Source organism: Heptranchias perlo, chromosome 18 (assembly GCF_035084215.1).
Source record: "Heptranchias perlo isolate sHepPer1 chromosome 18, sHepPer1.hap1, whole genome shotgun sequence".
Lineage (NCBI taxonomy): Eukaryota > Metazoa > Chordata > Chondrichthyes > Hexanchiformes > Hexanchidae > Heptranchias > Heptranchias perlo.
The window spans coordinates 31,877,760-31,897,494 of NC_090342.1; the positions used below are offsets into that span (position 1 = coordinate 31,877,760).

Below are 19,735 nucleotides of genomic sequence, written 5' to 3' on the forward strand. Positions count from 1 at the left end.
ACAAGTGTGGATTGATTGGGGAAAGCCAGCATGGATTTGTTAAAGGCAAATTGTGTTTAACTAACCTGACAGTTTTCTGATGAGGTAATAGAGAGGGTAGATGAGGGCAATGAGGTTGATGTGTATATGGACTTTCAAAAAGCGTTTGATAAAGTGCCGCATGGTAGGCTTATCATCAAGATTGCAGGCCATGAAATAAAGGGGGCAGTAGCAACATGGATACAGAATTGACTAACAGGAAACAGAGAGTAGTTGTGAATGGTTGTTTTTCAGATTGGCGGGAGATGTACATTGGTGTTCCCCAGGGGTTGGTGCTAGGACCACTGCTTTTTTTTGATATATATTAATGACTTGGACTTGGGTGTACAGGGCACAATTTAAAAATTTGCAGATGACACAAACCTTGGAAGGGTAGTAAACAGTGAGGAGGATAGTGATAGACTTCAAGAGGATACAGACAGGCTGGTGGCATGGTTGGACACATGGCAGATGAAATTTAATGCAGAAAAATGCGGTGATACATTTCGGTAGGAAGAACGAGGAGAGCCGATATAAACTAGAGGGAACAATTCTAAAATGGGTACAGGTATAGAGAGATCTGGGGGTATATGTGCACAAATCGTTGAAGGTGGCAGGGCAGGTTGAGAAAGCGGTTAAAAAAGCATACGGGATCCTGGCTTTATGAATAGAGGCATAGAGTACAAAAGTATGGAAATCACGATGATCCTTTCTAAAACACTGGTTCAGCCACAATTGGAGCATAGTGTCCAGTTCTAGGCACCGCACTTTAGGAAAGATGTGAAGGCCTTAGAGAGGGTGCAGAAGAGATTTACTAGAATGATTCAAGCAATGAGGGACTTTAGTTACATGGATAGATTGGAGAAGCTGGGGTTGTTCTCCTTGGAACAGAGAAGGGTGCGAGGCGATTTGATAGAGGGATTCAAAATCATAAAGGGTCTAGACAGAGTAGATAGAGAGAAACTGTTCCCATTGGCGGAAGGGTCAAGAACCAGAGGTCACAGATTTAAGGTGATTGGCAAAAGAACCAAAGCTGACATGAGGAAAAACTTTTTTACACAGTGAGTGGTTAGGATCTGGAATGCACTGCCCGAGGGGGTGGTGGAGGCAGATTCAATCATGGCCTTCAAAAGGGAACTGGATAAGTACTTGAAATTAAACATTTTGCATGGCTACAGGGAAAGGGCGGGGGAGTGGGACTAGCTGGATTGCTCTTGAATAGAGCTGGCGTGGACTCATTGGGCCGAATGGCTTCCTTCCGTGCTGTAACCATTCTATAATTCTATATACTTTATTTCATAAAATTTAGGGATACACACAGTTCAATGTAGATGTCAGAATTAAAGTTCAAAACAATACATTACAGATCGTACACACTCCGGGGGGACTCTATAGCCGGCTGGCCTGACCATCACCCAGAATGTCCTTCTGAACATTTAGCAGAAATCAGTTTGTCAGTTCCCCTCGCACACTGTTTAGTTGTGATGACTCCCTTCGTGAAAATTTTGAAATTAAAGGAATAGTCATCATAGGCTACTTTTACACACATCCTAGTGGACAATTACAGAGTAGTATTATCAAATCAGACACCAGCAAACAGGTGCATGCTGTTGCAAAAAGAAGATAATTGACTGGAGGGAGAATTATCAAAATTATATTTTTAAAAATAATTTTAAAAATGGTTTAAAAAAGTTATTCATCTGATAGCCTGTGAAAATTGTAAAAGTTAAGACCATACGGACTGCAGCAGTTCAAGAAGGCTGCTCACCACCATCTCATGGGCAATTAGGGATGGGCAATAAATGCTGGCCTTGCCAGCGACGCCCTCATCCCATGAACGAATAATAAAAAAATAAATAGAGAACAGACCTGATTTTCTCCATTTTTATTCCGCTGATATCTCTGATCATATAAAAGAAATAGAGCTCCTCGAACGCATTTACAAAGAAATCATTGACCAAAAACTACTTTTGCCACTTCATTTACTAAATAAGCTGCTTGGTCTTTTTTGGAACCTCTTCCCCAATCTTGTTGCACTTCACAATTTTCACTGCATACCATCTTCTAGTCTGCATAAAGATCATTTAATGTCCTTTTTATTCTTCTATTTTCTTTCCTGCATGTTTTATTATCACTGCTCAGTTTCATTCATAAGTTCCTCCCCCGCCACCGAGCCCAGTACCCAAGTAAAATTGTACCCACTATCCCTCCCCCCACCTTTCATCAGCACGGCCTATGACACTATGTGGGATCATTTTGCATTCCAGCTGATAAAGATCTGGAAGCCAATTTATGCCCTTACACTAAAGAATCACTTCCATAATTGTTGAATTTGCCCAGTTGACAATGTGAGGCAGATTCCGGAACAGAAGAACAACTGCACATGCACAGTTACTATAAGTCAGACCTGCGGCTGTCATTCCATTTCTGGTTTCAGAGCTCAGTCCACCTATTTTTCTTTTTTTTTCTTTAGGCCCCCTTTTATAAGAAGGGGGTTTAGGGTGTGTTTTTATTTTTCAAAAAAAACAAAATCAAATAATAACAGTCAAATAATAATTTTATTATTACGATCCAGTTGCACTCCAGCCTGAGCTCAGTCCACCTATTGCCAGAAAATAAACAAACCAATGGTGGTGCCTCCTGAGGGTGGTTTTGGTGCTTCTGATGGAAATGGCATTGCATTGGTTGTACAGCAATGTGCTTACAATGTCTTCAGGAGCAAATCCTGGCATTTTTTTTATTTGTCCTCAGTTTGTGGATAATGCTGGTAAGATCACATTTATTGCCTATCTCGAGTTGCCAAGAAGAAGGTGCTGGGTCTTTTCATAGCAGATAGCATATTGACAATGTCAAGGAACTAGACTCAACCTTTGCTTTGGCCTCTTTCAATGGGGAAAAAAAAGTTCCCTTCTCATTAGAGCGGAGAAGGTTGAGAGGAGATTTAGGAACATAGGAACAGCAGTAGGCCATTCAGCCGCTTGAGCCTGTTCCTTAATTCAATTAGATTATGGCTGATTTGTATCTTAATCCATCTACCCGCTTTGGTTCCATACCCTTAATACCCTCACCTAACAAAAATCTATCAATCTCAGTTTTGGAATTTTCAATTGACCTAGCCTCAACAGCTTTTTGAGTGTTCAAAATTATGAAGGGTTTTGATAGAGTAAATAAGGAGAAACTCTCCAGTGCCAGAAGGGTCGGTAACCAAAGGACACAGATTTAAGGTAATTGGCAAAAGAACCAGAGGTGAGATTAGGTGAATTTTTTTCACGCAACGAGTTGTAATGATCTGGAATGCACTACCTGAAAGGGTGGTGGAAGCAGATTCAAGGGTAACTTTCAAAAGGGAATTGGATAAATACTTGAAGGGGAAAAATTTACAGGACTATGGGGAAAGAGATTAATTTTATTGGTTTGTTTATTTTCTGGCAATAGGTGGACTGAACTCAGGCAGGAGTGCAACCTGGATCGTTAGAATAAAATTATAATTTGACACGTATTTTGGATTTTTTTTGATTTACTGCACATAAACACACCCTAACATCCCCCCCCCCCCCTCTTATAAAAGGGAGGCTTAAAAAACACACAAAAATAAAGTTAGGCTCCCTTTTATAAGAAGGGGGGGTTAGGGTGCGTTTTTATTCAAAGAGCCGGCACAGACACGATGGGCTGAATAGCCTCCTTCTGTGTTGAATGATTTTATGACGTCACATATCAACGTCATTAGGAACGGAAGGCGACCTTCCCAAGATGGCGCTGCACTGGTGCCGCCGGCCTACCGCCATGTCCGGTTCACAGCAGCAGTTTCCGGGCGTAGCGCAGCCGGTGGCGAGCCGTTGATCTCAGTGTTAAACAGCGACCGAGAGTTACCGGGGCCCTGAACCGAGCGTTGCCGGGATGGCGGACCGCGCCCCGCTCCTGGAGTACGAGGAAGGTCCTGCTGTCACATTCCCTCCCTGGGATGGACCCGGCTCGGGTCCCGGGACTGGATCAGGATCAGCGACTGGACCTCGCAGCATCACCGGCGGCGCTGCTGAGGGATGGAGCCCGAGCACGACATGGGGAGCAGAGACAGAGACGGAGGCGCAGGGAAGCCAGGAGGAGGAGGAGGAGGAGGAGCAGGTGGTGGCGGTGTTTGTGGTGACTTTCGATACCAGAGCAGGTGAGGCCGGGCTCACAACACCTGTCGATCTCGATACAGAGTCTCCTCCAATTAAAATGGCTGCACAAAGTCAACGGGAAGATGGCCTCGGCGGGAGGAGGGTATCCGTGGCACTCGTGGGAGGGTATCCCTGTCACTGGTGGCAAATGGATGGAGGGTATCCCTGTCACTGGTGGCAAATGGATGGAGGGTATCCCTGTCACTGGTGGCAAATGGATGGAGGGTATCCCTGTCACTGGTGGCAAATGGATGGAGGGTATCCCTGTCACTGGTGGCAAATGGATGGAGGGTATCCCTGTCACTGGTGGCAAATGGATGGAGGGTATCCCTGTCACTGGTGGCAAATGGATGGAGGGTATCCTGGGATATCCTGCTGAGTCCTTGACTAATGAGCAAGAGTGAGTTATTCGGACACAGAGTCGCTGGCTGTTCATTTTACTGTAAAATATCCAGTCCTATTTATCTGGTTCTGGTCACATAATGAGTGATTTTATGAGTTTAATTGGAATAACATGATGTCAGGTTGATGTGTCTTTTGTGGTATTGAGTTGTATTGGGATATGGTTGTGTAGCAGTACAAGAGTTGACGGTGGATACTCACCTCTTCTGTTGCTGGGTTGCAGCTTATTGTTCCTGTCTGTGAATTCGGTCACAATGACAGAATTGCAGTAAAACATCGGAAGAGGCGTGTTCCTTCCATCCCAGCTTAGCCAAAACAATTTGTGTAGATTGATAGGAATGTAAACCATTTGGATTTTGCTTGGATATACTTCAGTGCTGGACAGTGGCATCTGCTATGTGTATTCCGCATGGATAAATGAATCAGCCTGGAATTCACAGAGGACTAGATGGGAAGGAATATTGCTGCCATCCTTTGCGATAAAGAAAGTTGCAAGTTCTGTTGTATGGTATGGTTGTGGTTGCCTTGAAAGTGTCCGTTTCATTATGCAAGTACTACTGCACAGTGCATATAGGGAGTGTACAGGAGTGAAGAAGATGCTGGAATGAGAGGACAGCATTATCACACTTGCAGCATCAGGTTAGGAATACAAGACTAGAGATGCTTGAACTATGGTTGTAACACAATGGGCAGAAGAAGACCATTGTTCCATTTAGCCTACTCTTCCAAACCTGCCATCAGTTTCCTTAGTGATTCTAGAACTTTAGCCCTAAGAAGAATTCATCCAGCCTTTTTTAAACCTTACTATGGTTTTCTGTTCCACTACTCCTGGTAATCTGTTCTGCAATCCTATCACCCTGTTACTTACCTTTCCTCATAACTCAGCCTTTTTAAGTTCAGAAACCAGTTTCACAAGCCCTTTCCTGGACTCACTCCAATCATTTGACATCTTTTGTTTAATATGAAGTCCAAAATCAAACATAGATACAGCTTCATCAAGGCCAGCTACGACTTCAGCAGCGCTTCCTTAGCTTTGTCACACCCCTAGCTTTACATCCCAACATTTTATTTGTTTTCTTGACCACCAGTGAACACTGGACTTAACAACTTCTCCAGCATAACTCTTGGATCTCTTTCCTGCTCTGTTACCTCATGCATGTTGTACGTATTAATCCAGTTCCCTCACACTGTGTGGCTCAATTGCATAAAAGTTTACAACTCCCTAACATTGGATGAGTCAAAGTTATTGAAAGCATATGGTTTCTTGCACATGCATTTAAGTTCCAAAATGCATGGGATACTGACAGTGAAATACAGGACTGCACAAAACATTGGGTACAGACAATGAAACAGGATTTGCAGTGATCATAAGGAATGGAGAAACCATGAAATTGGGACTGTACAGACCCTGGAAGTTTATTCCCATTTCAATCTTGTTGCCAAATCAAGGATAACTCTTGGAATTGGGAATCTGAATCTTTAGAACTGTTTTCATTGGGGAAAAGAAACATAGAAAATAGGAGCAAGAGTAGGCCATTCGGCCCTTCGGGCCTGCTCCGCCATTCAAAATGATCATGGCTGATCGTCTAACTCAGTACCGTGAACCTGCTTTTTCCCCATATCCCTTGATCCCTTTTGCATTAATAAATATATCTATCTCCTTCTTGAATACATCTAATGACTTTGCCTTCTGTGGTAGAGCATTCCACAGGTTCACCACCCTCTGAGTGAGTAAAGAAATTTCTCCTCATCTCAGTCCTAAATGGCATACCCCATATCCTGAGACTGACCCCTGGTTCTGGACTCCCCAGCCATCGGGAACATCCTCCCTGCATCTAGTCTGTCTAGTCCTGTTAGAATTTTATATGTTTCGATCAGATAAAAGAAGTTTGAGATGAGACTTAACCCAGACTGTAACAATTCAGAAGAATGGATAATGTTGAGGCAGTTTATTTAATTTTGATGTAGAGGATGTGTGTAAATGGATTGAATTTGAATTTAAAATCCTTGTCTACAAATCCTCTGCAGCCTTACATCACCTCTGCAGCCTTACATCACCTCCTGTATCCCCTGGTCCTCTGATTCTGGCCTCCTGTACTCCCCCCCCCCCCCCCCCCCCCCCCCCCGTCCACCTCTACTACACCTTCAGTAGCAGAGCTTTCAGCTGTCTTCTTTTGGAACTCCCTTCCCATACTCTTCTGCTTCTCTAGCTTCCTTTCCATCCTTTTTAAAGCCTTCTCAAAACACTTATCTTGGTTATCTCTACTATCCCTCCTACAAAGGCTCACCAACTTCTCCTTTTGTCCTCCGTGAGGCACCTTGGGGTATTTTACATTGAAGGCACTATATAAATGCAAGTTCTTATAAAATGAACAGTCCCAAGCAAGACTTGATTAGAAGAAATTCGTGAATATGTGGAATGTGCTATCGGACAATGCTGTGACAACTAACGCGTTCAAAAAAAAAAGGCTTGTAAACATCTGGAAACACTGTCAGGCCGCTTCTATGGAGAGAGCAGAGAATTCATATTCTGGGTGCACATCGTTTTTCAGTTTTGACAAATGGTGCACACCCAAAACTTTTAAATTCTCTGTTCTCTCTACAGACGCTGTCTGACTTGCTGAGTGTTTCCTGCATTTTCTGTTTTTGTTTAAATTTCCAGCAATTCTTTTTTGCATTCGGTTTGTAAATAAACGTTCAGGAACAGGATTCAGGGTTATGAGGATGAGTACAGACAGAAATGGCCAAATGCTAATTATATATAAAGTTCCTGAACTTATGGAAATGCCACACCTGGAGGGAGGAATCAATTTACACAGTTGCATGCATTTGAGGAGAGCTGACACTTAGTCGGGTGGCATCTCTGATGTTTTCATGGTTGATATCAGCCGTGGGTTAGGTCGATGGGTACCTGGACTTGATCAGCTGGGGTTAGCTTTTTCATTTCTGGAGGCAGATCTACATTGGGTACAATGTGTAATAATGCACAGTTATAGGCACCATAATGGGATTTAACCCTTTTCTGCTCCCAATTTTCTCTCTGCCTGCGGACAGTGACTAATGCTGGAGTACAGCTCCAGGCACTTTGGCACCATAACTGCATTAATTTGGCTCTCTCAAACCTTCCAATCTGAAAATCTTAAGACTCATACAACAACCATGCTGATGAAAGTTATTAAATCAAACCTAGTTCAATTTAAATGCCAGCTTGACTCAGTTAGTAGTACTTTTGCCTCTGAGTCAGAAGGTCAGGGTCCAACCTCCACTCTAGGCACTTGAGTACATAATCTAAGTTGACATTTCAGCACAGTGCTGAGAAAATGCTGCATTGGCGGAAGCACAGTCTTTCGGATGAGACATTTATGGTACTACTCTAAGAGCAGGAAGTTCTCCAACATTTATTCCTCAACTAACACCACCAAAAACAGATTAACTGGTCATTTATCTAATTTGCTGTTTGTAGGCAAATGCTGCAGCCAATTTACAAACTACCAGTGACTCCACTTTGAAAGCAATTCACTGGCTGTGAAGCATTTTGCATGTCCTGAGGATATGAAAAATGCTTTATGAATACGGGTTTGTTCATTCTTACTTGAGTCACACAGGCTAATTCTATTATCTACTACTAACTGCTGTGGAGATGGAAGGAAATGGTTCTTGTAATCTGCCTTGTGACACAGTGGGAGATTGTTTTGTAATAACTGTTCTATTTTTTTTAAAAAGGTACTTTAAAAGTTAATTCCTCATGATGATTAGATTTTCAAAGAGTCTTTTAAAAAGCTACTTAACAGAATCTTGCATTTATATAACGGGGTTGAGTTTCCGCTAGTTATATCAGTGCAATCCTGTTAGAATTGGCTGAACCAGCATAAAAGATCGGGGAATTTTAAACGTAAGTTATGCCCAAAACCACTTCTGCTTGTGTTTTCTGTGATCTTTTATGCTGGTTCAAGCTTCAGTTCACCCGAATCAGGCCCTGCCCACAAAACTGGCCACGCCCCCAGGTAAAATTGCAAGATTCCGCTGATTGTGCTGGTTAGGGAAGGCTTTTCAAATTGCGTTCATTTTCTTAGGCTAATAAACCCATTTTCAGTTATATTATTAAACTGCACCAGGTTACGACTCTCTTAAATATGTCAAGGAATACTTTTGAATGGAAAGAGGAAAAAAAGAAACTCTTCCATTCAATTACGCTGGTTCATGGAAGATTTTACGTTTGTGATTATGCAAATGAATTTTAATAGAAACTTGAAGCCAAACCTAACCAGCGCAATTTCAAGCGATTTCCCAATTGCACCCAAAGCGGAAACTCTACACCAATGTCTTTAATGTAGAAAAACATTCCAAAGCACTTCAGAGAGACTTAAGGAGAGGGCAAGAGAAACTAGAGAAAGAAGCGGATTCAGAGTTTGGTTTGGGGGGTGGGGGGGGAATTAGGTGGGAGGATAGCTTGGTGGGCAAGGGGGAGAAACAATTATAGACAGCTGACCAGATGGTCTCGATCTTAGTGATAAAAGAAGTCCATGAGCTCCTCATGCTTGTCAGAGGTGAGGGTGAAGGGGGCAGAGGAGAAGGCTTTAAGGAGATGGTTGGTAATGGAGGAACGAAACCGGGGTTGATCTCCAGAGTGATCCTGGAGTAGTGTTCGATTTTGGCAGAGGAGAGTGAGGCTTGATGGTGCTTGACATGATCCAGCCAGAATGGTGATGGGTGGCTAATCTAATTGTGTGCCTCTTGCACTTGAGGTCGCAAAGATGGGGATCAACTGGGATCATCTCGAGAGAATAAAAGTTTTTACTGGGAATAATGGCATTAGAGGTGGACATGAGGAAGTGGTTAAACAGATTGGCTTTTTTTTTATTCGTTCATGGGATGTGGGCATCGCTGACGAGGCCAGCATTTATTGCCCATCCCTAATTGCCCTCGAGAAGGTGGTGGTGAGCCGCCTTCTTGAACCGCTGCAGTCCGTGTGGTGACGGTTCTCCCACAGTGCTGTTAGGAAGGGAGTTCCAGGATTTTGACCCAGCGACGATGAAGGAACGGCGATATATTTCCAAGTCGGGATGGTGTGTGACTTGGAGGGGAACGTGCAGGTGGTGTTGTTCCCATGCGCCTGCTGCTCTTGTCCTTCTAGGTGGTAGAGGTCGCGGGTTTGGGAGGTGCTGTCGAAGAAGCCTTGGCGAATTGCTGCAGTGCATCCTGTGGATGGTGCACACTGCAGCCACAGTGCGCCGGTGGTGAAGGGAGTGAATGTTTCGGGTGGTGGATGGGGTGCCAATCAAGCGGGCTGCTTTATCTTGGATGGTGTCGAGCTTCTTGAGTGTTGTTGGAGCTGCACTCATCCAGGCAAGTGGAGAGTATTCCATCACACTCCTGACTTGTGCCTTGTAGATGGTGGAAAGTCTTTGGGGAGTCAGGAGGTGAGTCACTCGCCGCAGAATACCCAGCCTCTGACCTGCTCTCGTAGCCACAGTATTTATATGGCTGGTCCAGTTAAGTTTCTGGTCAATGGTGACCCCCAGGATGTTGATGGTGGGGGATTCGGCGATGGTAATGCCGTTGAATGTCAAGGGGAGGTGGTTAGACTCTCTCTTGTTGGAGATGGTCATTGCCTGGCACTTATCTGGCGCGAATGTTACTTGCCACTTATCAGCCCAAGCCTGGATGTTGTCCAGGTCTTGCTGCATGCGGGCTCGGACTGCTTCATTATCTGAGGGGTTGCGAATGGAACTGAACAATGTGCAGTCATCAGCGAACATCCCCATTTCTGACCTTATGATGGAGGGAAGGTCATTGATGAAGCAGCTGAAGATGGTTGGGCCTAGGACATTGCCCTGAGGAACTCCTGCAGCAATGCCCTGGGGCTGAGATGATTGACCTCCAACAACCACTACCATCTTCCTTTGTGCTAGGTATGACTCCAGCCACTGGAGAGTTTTCCCCCTGATTCCCATGGACTTCAATTTTACTAGGGCTCCTTGGTGCCACACTCGGTCAAATGCTGCCTTGATGTCAAGGGCAGTCGCTCTCACCTCACCTGTGGAATTCAGCTCTTTTGTCCATGTTTGGACCAAGGCTGTAATGAGGTCTGGAGCCGAGTGGTCCTGGCGGAACCCAAACTGAGCATCGGTGAGCAGGTTATTGGTGAGTAAGTGCCGCTTGATAGCACTGTCGACAACACCTTCCATCACTTTGCTGATGATTGAGAGTAGACTGATGGGGCGGTAATTGGCTGCAGAAGTACTAAGGCAAATCTGTTTCGGAGCTCAAGTGGATTTTTACAGATGCTTAACTAACCCATCAAGGTTTTAGAATACCGATTTCTATAGGACTCTCTGCTTTAACACAAACTGAGAGAGTTGCTAGCACTTCCTGTGGTACACTGTCTCTGCAGTCATTTTAGACAGTCAAGCTTAAATAGTTGCCCTCAAGCCTAGCATGGTTTAGTATAATCTGTTGCTGAGTTGTGTATGAAATTCACCCAAGGAAGGTGGATATTTTTGCTGTGCAATTGAGATTTTTAAAAAATAAAACACAATAATTCTTTGACTGCATTAAAGGCCGCCTTGGAGTACGCTTACTCCAAGGCGGCCTTCGAGACACACGACAACGCAAAATCGTCGAGCAAAAATTGATAGCCAAGTTTCGCACCCATGAGGACGGCCTCAACCGGGACCTTGGGTTCATGTCACGCTACACGTAACCCCACCAGCGAACAAAAGCTATCTGTTTTTAATATAACGGGTCATTTGCTGGCTTTCTCTGCCTTCCGGATGTTTCTGCCTCTCTCTCTGTTTTTTTTCTGTTTGTTTTTTTTTGTTGACTGTATATTCGGGGGCTCTGTAGGTAACACCTCTCTGTCTGAACACGGTGATTGCCTTGGCAACGGGCAGTTGCAAAGACTATCTGTAATCACTATGTATTGTTCTGTGATTTATAAATGCGTAGGCTTCGAGGAGTTCCTGACATTTACCTGAGGAAGGAGGAAGCCTCCGAAAGCTTGTGAATTTCAAATAAAATCGTTGGACTATAACTTGGTGTTGTTAAATTGTTTACAATTGTCAAACAATACAGTACAGGTCATACAATTTGCGACGGTACATACGGTACAATGTACTGGGCTGGTTGAAATCAATACAGAGTTACGCACCGTACATTGTACATACAGTTCATGGCACCCTAGGGTGCCTCAATGCATTAGAGTCTTTACAGGTTACATATACAGTACATTGTGTTACTTTCACTTTTCATTTTACATTCTGCCCGAGGGGGTTTGTCCCTGATTGCAGCCCCTTGGTATACAATGGCAGGAGGGCTCGAAATTATGGCCTTTCCCCATAGAGCCTTTGCTTAGGTTGCACCTTGCCTCAGTGCATCCCACAGCACGTACTCCTGGACCTTGGAGAGTGCCAGTCGGCAACACTCTGCTGTGGACAGCTCCTTCAGCTGGAAGATCTGCATGTTTCGGGCGGACCAAAGGGCTTCCTTCACCAAGTTGATGGTCTTCCAGCGCAGGTGATATTTGTCTCAGTATGCGTCCCAGGGAATAGCCCGTAGAGCACAGTGTCCTGTGTTACCGAACTGTTTATGATGAACTGGGACAGATACCAACACATCTCTCTCCACACCGTCTGCGCAAAGGGTCAGCCCATCAGGAGGTGGAAGATGGTCTCCTCCTCGCCACAGCCTCGAGGGCAGCTCGCGGTGGTGCTGAGGTTCCGTGCGTGTTGGAAGGACTGCACTGGGAGGGCCTTTCTCACCACCATCCAGGCTACATCCTGGTGCCTGTTGGTCAGTTCCGGTGATGAGACGTTCTGCCAAATGGCATCGACTGTCTGGTCGGGGAAGAAACCGATTGAGTCCACCCTCTCAGTTCCTTGCAGGACTCTGAGGATGTTTCGTGTCATCCACTGTCTAACGGCCTTGTGGTTAAAGGGGTACCTCCTCAGGAACTTCTCCACCTGGGACAGGTGGGGAGTGGGTGGTCCAGCTGGGCAGAATGTCCTGCACCTGCTCGTCCAGCATAGCCAAACCCAGCCTTCTCAGTTTGGTGGACAGTTAGAAACCCAGCATGTAGTGACACTTGGTGTTTGCATACTGGGGTTCTACACATATCCTGAGGCAGCCACACACAAAGGTGGCCATCAGGATCAGAGCGGAGTTCGGGACGCTCTTTCTCCTCCCCCCCCCCCCCCCCCCCCCCTGACTGGGGTCTTGTACATGGTGGTCCTGCGGATGCCTTCTACGACAAATGATCGGGTCTCCCACCTGCCAAAGAACACGGCCTCGCTTTTATTTCAGTTAACTCTGGCCCCCAAGGCCAGCCCGAAACGGTCGCAGATGCCAATCAGTGTGAGGACCGAGTGCTGGTCAGAGCAGAAGATGGTGACATCGTCCATGTACAGGGGGGCCTTAACTTGAGAGCCTCCGCTGCCTGGGGTCGTCACCTTCCTGATGTATCGAGCCGTTTGCCACGCCCAACATACGAATAAGACAGAGAGAGGACAGCCCTGCCTGACTCCAGATCTGATCGGAAAGCTCTCTGACTCCCACCCGTTTATTAGGACTGCGCTAGAGGTGTCCGCGTGGAGCATTCGGATCCAATCGCGGATTCCCTCCCCAAAACCCATTTTGGAGAGCACGTCCATTATGTACGTGTGGGGTGTTCTGTCAAAGGCCACCGCCTTGTCCAGACTGATGAGCCAGGTGTTCACCCCCCTGTCCTGCTCGTAGGCGATCATATCCTTGAGCAGCGCTAAGCTATTGGAGATCTTCCTGCCAAGTGCAGAACAGGTCTGATCCGGGTGGATCACCATCTCAAGAGCCGACTTAACCCTGTTGGCGATGACCTTAGACAGAATCTTGTAGTCGACATTTAGCAAGAAAATGGGTCGCCAATTTCTGATTTCTCCCCTCTTCCCCTTTCCTCATGGACTCTGACATGCTGCCTGCCAGAAGCTTACCCCTGTACACTTCCAATAGGTCTAGGCCTATCCAGTCGCACAGAGTCGAATACAACTCGATCGGTAAGCCTTCGCTTCCGGGAGTTCGACTCTTCTCGAAGGACTGGACAACCTTTGTCAGCTCATCCAAGGTCAGTGGCCGATCCTGGCTCTCCCGCTCGCTGTCCTTTAAAACTTCAGTGGTGGAGACTGGGAAGTCTGTGGGCTTCGCATCATGCAGCCCGACATAAAAGGATTTGCTGATGTTCACTATGTCGGCCAGCGAGAACGACAGTGAGCTGTCTTCCTCTTTCAGGCTGCTGATCGGAGATCTCTCTGTGCGGCTTCTGGAAGAAGAAGCACGAGCACTTCTCGCCCTGCTCCACGGAACGGACTGTGGACCGGAAGATGATATCCGAGGCCTCGGTGGCGAAAAGCGAGGCTTGCTGGCCCTTCACCTCTCTGAGTTCCTCCCTGACATCTACCCCCATCGACTGCAGCTGGAGCAGATCCTGCATGCTTTTCTGGAGTTGTGACATTTCTCTGTGTCTCTCTCTCACCTTCTGAACACCTTTGAGGATGAAGAACCTCTTGATGTTGGCCTTGATCGTTTCTCACCAGTGCACCGTGGCGTCGAAGAGGGGTTTCATGGTTCTCCAACCTGTGTAATCCCTCTTTAGTTCCTCGATGTTCTCCAGGATCAACAGTCTCACGTTCAGCTTTCATATCCCCTGCCCGCCCTGTCTGGTCCTCCTGCGATTGTCAGTCGGCCAGTAGGAAGCAGTGGTCAGAGAAGAACACTGGCTGGACGTTGGTGGATTTGACTTTGAGCGTTGGGGACCAAAAAGGAAGTCTATCCTGGAACGGACGGACCCATCTAGCCTGGACCAGGTGTATCTCTGCGGTGCTCCGTCTGCAGGGTTGCTGAAGATGTCGCGAAGCTTTGCGTCTTTCACCGCTTCTATCAGGAGTTTGGACGTGGTGTCCAGTATTCCATTACCCCTGCTGGATTGTCCACCCGCATCGATGATGCAGTTGAAGTCTCTGGCGAGAACAATCGGTCTGGAGGTCGCCAGCAGTATTGGGAGGTGCTGGAAGACTCCATCCGCTCACTCCTGAGGGTCAGGGCGTACGCACTGATCAGTTGGAGCGAGGCATTCTTGTACAAAACATCTGCTATGAGCAGGCGACCCCCCGCCACCTCCTTAACCTCGGCGATGGTGAATTGACCTCTTGCAGCAGAATCCCTGGGTCCACATGCATGACCACTGCCGTTGCTGACATGCGGTCCTGCAAGAACAGCAGGTCCCTCTTGACCTTGAACAGGTAGTCCTGGGAAGCCGCACATCGCGTAGTCGATTTGATGCTACACACATTTATGGATCCCGTTTTAAAATACAAAGGAAAACAAAAACATTCAGGTCTTCCTATTGCATCAGTCAGGAGTCTACGTTACCATCCATTTGGGACCCTGGGTCCAGTTTCTGCATTTGTGTGGTGTGCAGAAACTTCTGGACAGTCCTTGGGCTGAGGAAGGAGGCCTGTCCTCTGTTGGGGGAGGGTCCTCGCTCGGGGGTCGACAGCGGGGTCTCGTGGGGCGGTGTGTCCGTGAGATCCACAACCAGGTCCGCTTGCTTGTAGCAGATGTTTTGTACAAGAATGCCTCTTTAGTTCCTCGATGTTCTCCGGGATCAACAGTCTCATGTTCAGCTTTCATATCCCCCTGCCCAGGTCCGGCTTCTCGTCCGTTACCGGGGGTTCGCTGTCCGTGTTCGTTGTGCTGCTCCTGGTTGCCCAGAGTTTGGGGACCTCGCTTTCCGCATTGCTGCTCTTGGCATCCCGGATTGTGGTGTGCTGAGTGCGTCGCTGCTCCCAGTGCCCTGGAGCTGAGTGGTGCTGCTCCCACATTCCTGGAGTTGGAGCGCATTGTCGGTGTCGCTGGTCACCGTCGCGTTTTGCCTCTTCCTTTGATGAAGGTGGGGTGCCCCCCCTTCCTTGGCCGTCGTCCAAGGAGTGGTCTCAGTCGTCTGTTGGGGACTGTAAGCTCCTCTTGCTGCTGGCCGCACCTTTGGCATTCGTGCTTCTGGTCCTGCGGGACTTCCCTTTTTTTTGCTTGTATCGTGCATCCTTCATCCGTCCCTCGTTCGCCTTCCTTTCCTCTGCATTCTCGGCTAGTTTCGGGGCTGGGGTTCGGGGTTTGGGTGGTTTCCTTGACACTCCCTGCTCTTTGTTGTCCTCCTGGTCATGGGCCCTTTCACGTGGGACCACAGCAGGGAGGAGGGGTCTGGCTTCCTTTGGGGCAGCTACAACTGCTGCTCTCTTCTCCTGCATCACCTCGCCTCTCGCTGCCCGTGCACAGCTTAGTTTGCGGTTTGGGTAGGTTTTGTACAGGTGACCAGCCTCTCCGTACAGGTTGCAGCACTTGGCCTCCTGGCAGTCCAGTATCTGGTGACCCTCCTTCCTACAGTTCCTGCAGATCGTTGCCTTGCAAGAGACTACTTCGTGCCCGGGTTTGCTGTTAGATCGGCGCACTTTGGGCTGCCCTGGGTACACCACGTACCCTCGACTCATCCCAATCACGAAGCTTGATGGTGGGTGGATAATGTTTCCATCGGCGTCCGCCCTCAGCTTCGCCTGGATGGTCCTCTTGCTGGTCCAGGTCCTGTGCATGTCCGTGACGTTGATGCTCTGCTCCGTCCACGTATCGCTTGAACATCAGCACATCCACGACGGGCACATGTGGGTTGAACATGTGGACCTTTAGTGTCCGTTTCTTCTCTTGCGGGAATGCGAAGAGCGGTTCCGCATTGAGTGACAATGGCGCTTCCTTCCCCATGTCCTTGAAGACCTGGAACATCTTCAGGCATCCTTCGATGGTCTTGAAGGTCATGTCGAAAGAGCCGCTCCTTGGGAAGTCCTGCAGGCAGAAGATGTCTGCTGGCACGAATCCGCAGGCCCTCAACAGAACCTTCCTCACAAAGACGTCCAGTTGCCATGGCATGGGTCCTTCTCCTGTCTTTGCGATCAACCTGACCGTGTTGTGCACCCCGTGTCCTGGTGCTCTGGAACCTCTGGTCGCCATGTCCGCTGCGAACAAGAAACTGTCTTCACCTTACTGGAAAAGGGTGTTAGACCAGTCCCTGGCCAGCATTGAGATCCACCTCTACGTCAGTAAAGCTACAAACGGTTTATAGCTGGTTCTACTCGTCCTGGGGCCCGGCTTTCGTGATCACTTGGAACGCCCCACCATTGACTGTCGTGCCTTCAGCCTTCTAGGCCCTAAGCTCTGGAAATTCTTCCCCAAACCCCTCTCTCCTTTTAAGACGCTCCTTAAAACCTACCTCTTTGACCAAACTCTTGGTCACCTGTACTAATATCTCCTCCATTTTCTCGATGTCAATTTTTGTCTGATTATGCACCTGTGAAGCGCCTTGAACGTTTTACTATGTTAAAGGTGCTATATAAATACCAACAGTAGAGGCTATGGAGTCTTTTTCCCCTTCTGAATACAGCCCAGTAATTGCCTGTGGGAAAGTGTGTGCAGGTGGCTATTGGGTAAAGACTGGCAAGAGTTTGATGGCTGAACAATCTGTTAGGACTTGCTATGGATGCTCACGCAGGAAAAATGGCGATATAGATGGGGTACTGAAGGGCCGCCAGTGCCCTAGAACTATACCCCAGCACTATTTACTGTCTGCAGGAGTGGAGAAACCGTTGAATTCTTTAGTTGTCCATTATTGTACATTCTGCATACAATATGTACAGCTAATGTTCAATTAATGCCAGTGGTTTAACTTTTTTTTTAAAAAAGTGCAAGTGAGGCCCAAAAGTGAAATCACATTGTCACTCTAGGGGGTTTTATTCCTTTGCTACAAACCTTCAAGTGAGCAAAAGGGTGGTGGGAAATGGGGGTTGTGATACAGTCCCAATGGAGAGAATCTGAAGTTCCGCACATGGACTTGAGTAGTTGTCCAAAGTGCAAACTGTTAATCAATAACCTTGGCATCTGAGTTAGAAATCTCTTTCATTTTTCCAGGCTTTGTTTAGGATTTTGATTGCATAGGTGGAAGAATAGTCTGTGGGAAACTGTGATGTGTGACCATTGGTAGCTTGTTCAGTGACGTGCTGTGAAACTGCAATATGAATTAACGAATGTGCTCTGCCCTCATGATAATTAACATCTTTCTCCACAGGTAACATTGTTGAATGGTGTCTGCCACAAGAAGTGGATTTGGAAGGGGTGGAATTCAAATCCATGGCCAGTGGATCTCACAGAATAAACTCTGATTTTGTGTAAGTAGTTTTCTAGATAGCTTCCTCAATGTGAAGATATAAATCTCTTCGAACACCAATGTGCTTATGTGTGTGTGACTTAAAAACTCCCAGCATTAACAGTTCTACATTTTTGCCATTAACTTGGGTAGCAGTTGGAGAGAGCATTCTGGAGGATATAACATTATACATTACCGTAAAAACCCAGCTGCTTCACTAAGGTCCATCTTAAGGGAAGGAAACCTGCTGTCCTTACCAGGTTTAGCCTATATGTGCCTCATGACTCACACCAATGTGGTTGACTCTTAACTGGTGATAGGCATTAAATATTGGCCTTGCCAGCAGCGCACACTTCACAAGTGAATAAAGAAACATGTCTGTCATTGGTAGTGGGAGCAATTTGAGGTGATACATTGAGTGTTGCACAAAAAGTATGGCGGCACAACGTTAAGGCGTATTGCCTGAAGTGCATTGTTTCTTCCAGTACATTTATACTAATAGACCAAATAAGTCCAGTAATAACAATCAGCCAAACCATCACCTATTCTTAGTTGTACAGCGATGATGTGGAGATGCCGGTGATGGACCGGCATCTCCACATCATGGCTACTATCGACACCACAAACTGCCGGCTCACAGTGGAGAGCACAGTGGAGAGGATCGCCAAGAAGATTGCGCATATCGACACAGACATCAAGTTTTTACATAGTTGTACAGCAACAACAGAATAGGTGATTAACTTGCAGGCTAGATGTTACAGTCACATTTATCACTAATCTTTGCTCTTTACACTTCTCCTAAAGATGTTGGCTGTTGGTTTAAGGTTGTTGGGGTATTTTGCACAAGTGGCAATTGTATGTGTGACACTCCAGTGCAGCACTGAGGGAGTGCTGCACTGTCGGAGGTGAAATCTTTCATATGAGACTGAGGCCCCGTCTGCCCTCTCAGGTGGACGTAAAAGATCCCATGGCACTCTTCGAAGAAGAGCAGGGTAGTTCTTTCCACGCTCCGGACAATATTTATCCATTAACCAACATCACTAAAACAGATTATCTGGTCATTCTCACATTGCTATTTGTGGGACCTTGCTGTGCTCAAATTGGCTGCCACGTTTCCTATATTACAACAATGACTACACTTCAAAAGTACTTCATTAGCTGTAAAATGCTTTGGGACATCCTGTGGTCGTGAAAGACACTATATAAATGTAATTTTTTCTTGCTTTGCTTTCCCTGCTTTGATTTGCTTTGCTTTCCTTTCTTTCCTCCTTCAATCTTGACAATGCGTGTTTACACCTATTCAGTGGGGGCATCATAGATGAGCCTTATCCTTGTCTCACCTGATTTACATTGTGCTGAACAGATGCTCAAACTTAAGGTAAATAAATCTGAGGTCGGATACGATGCATCTGAGGATCCTTAAGGAACTAAGAGCGGAAATTACAAGAACTCTGGCACATATCTTCCAGAAATCACTGAATACTGGAGAAAGGCAGATGTTACTCCTATTTTTAAAAAGCTAGCAAAAGTGCCCTAGGAAACTACAGACCAGTGATTTTGACATCTATTGTGAGTAAAGTTATGGAAACCCTTATTAAAGATGAGATTTATATTAACTATTTGGATTCGGGAGTCGGAAGTACAATTTCAAAATTTGGGGACGACACCAAATTGGGGGGAGTAGTTAATACAAAGGAAAAATGCATCAAAATGCAAGAGGACATTAATAAACTTGCAGAATGGACGTGTAATTGGCAAATGAATTTCAATATAGATAAGTGTGAGGTGGTGCATTTTGGCAGGAAGAATAAGGAGGCCACATACTGCTTGGATAATAACAATCCAAACACCATAGAGGAGCAAAGGGACCTAAGGGTACAAAACAACAAATCACTAAAAGTAGTGATGCAGGTTAATAAGGCCATTTAAAAAAAAAAAAGGC

General features: G+C 46.4%; 1 protein-coding gene across 1 annotated transcript in view; it reads left to right on the forward strand.

Moving 5' to 3' along the window:
- The first annotated feature begins 3,818 nt into the window (after positions 1–3,818).
- The window catches only part of dennd11 (DENN domain containing 11), a 33,323-nt gene continuing 17,406 nt past the window's right edge, over positions 3,819–19,735 (forward strand). Inside the window, exons 1-2 of the mRNA XM_067999640.1 lie at positions 3,819–4,180; positions 17,716–17,815. Of these exons, the coding sequence (XP_067855741.1) occupies positions 3,916–4,180; positions 17,716–17,815 (365 nt within the window). The 5' untranslated portion in view covers positions 3,819–3,915. The remainder of the gene's footprint in view (positions 4,181–17,715; positions 17,816–19,735) is intronic.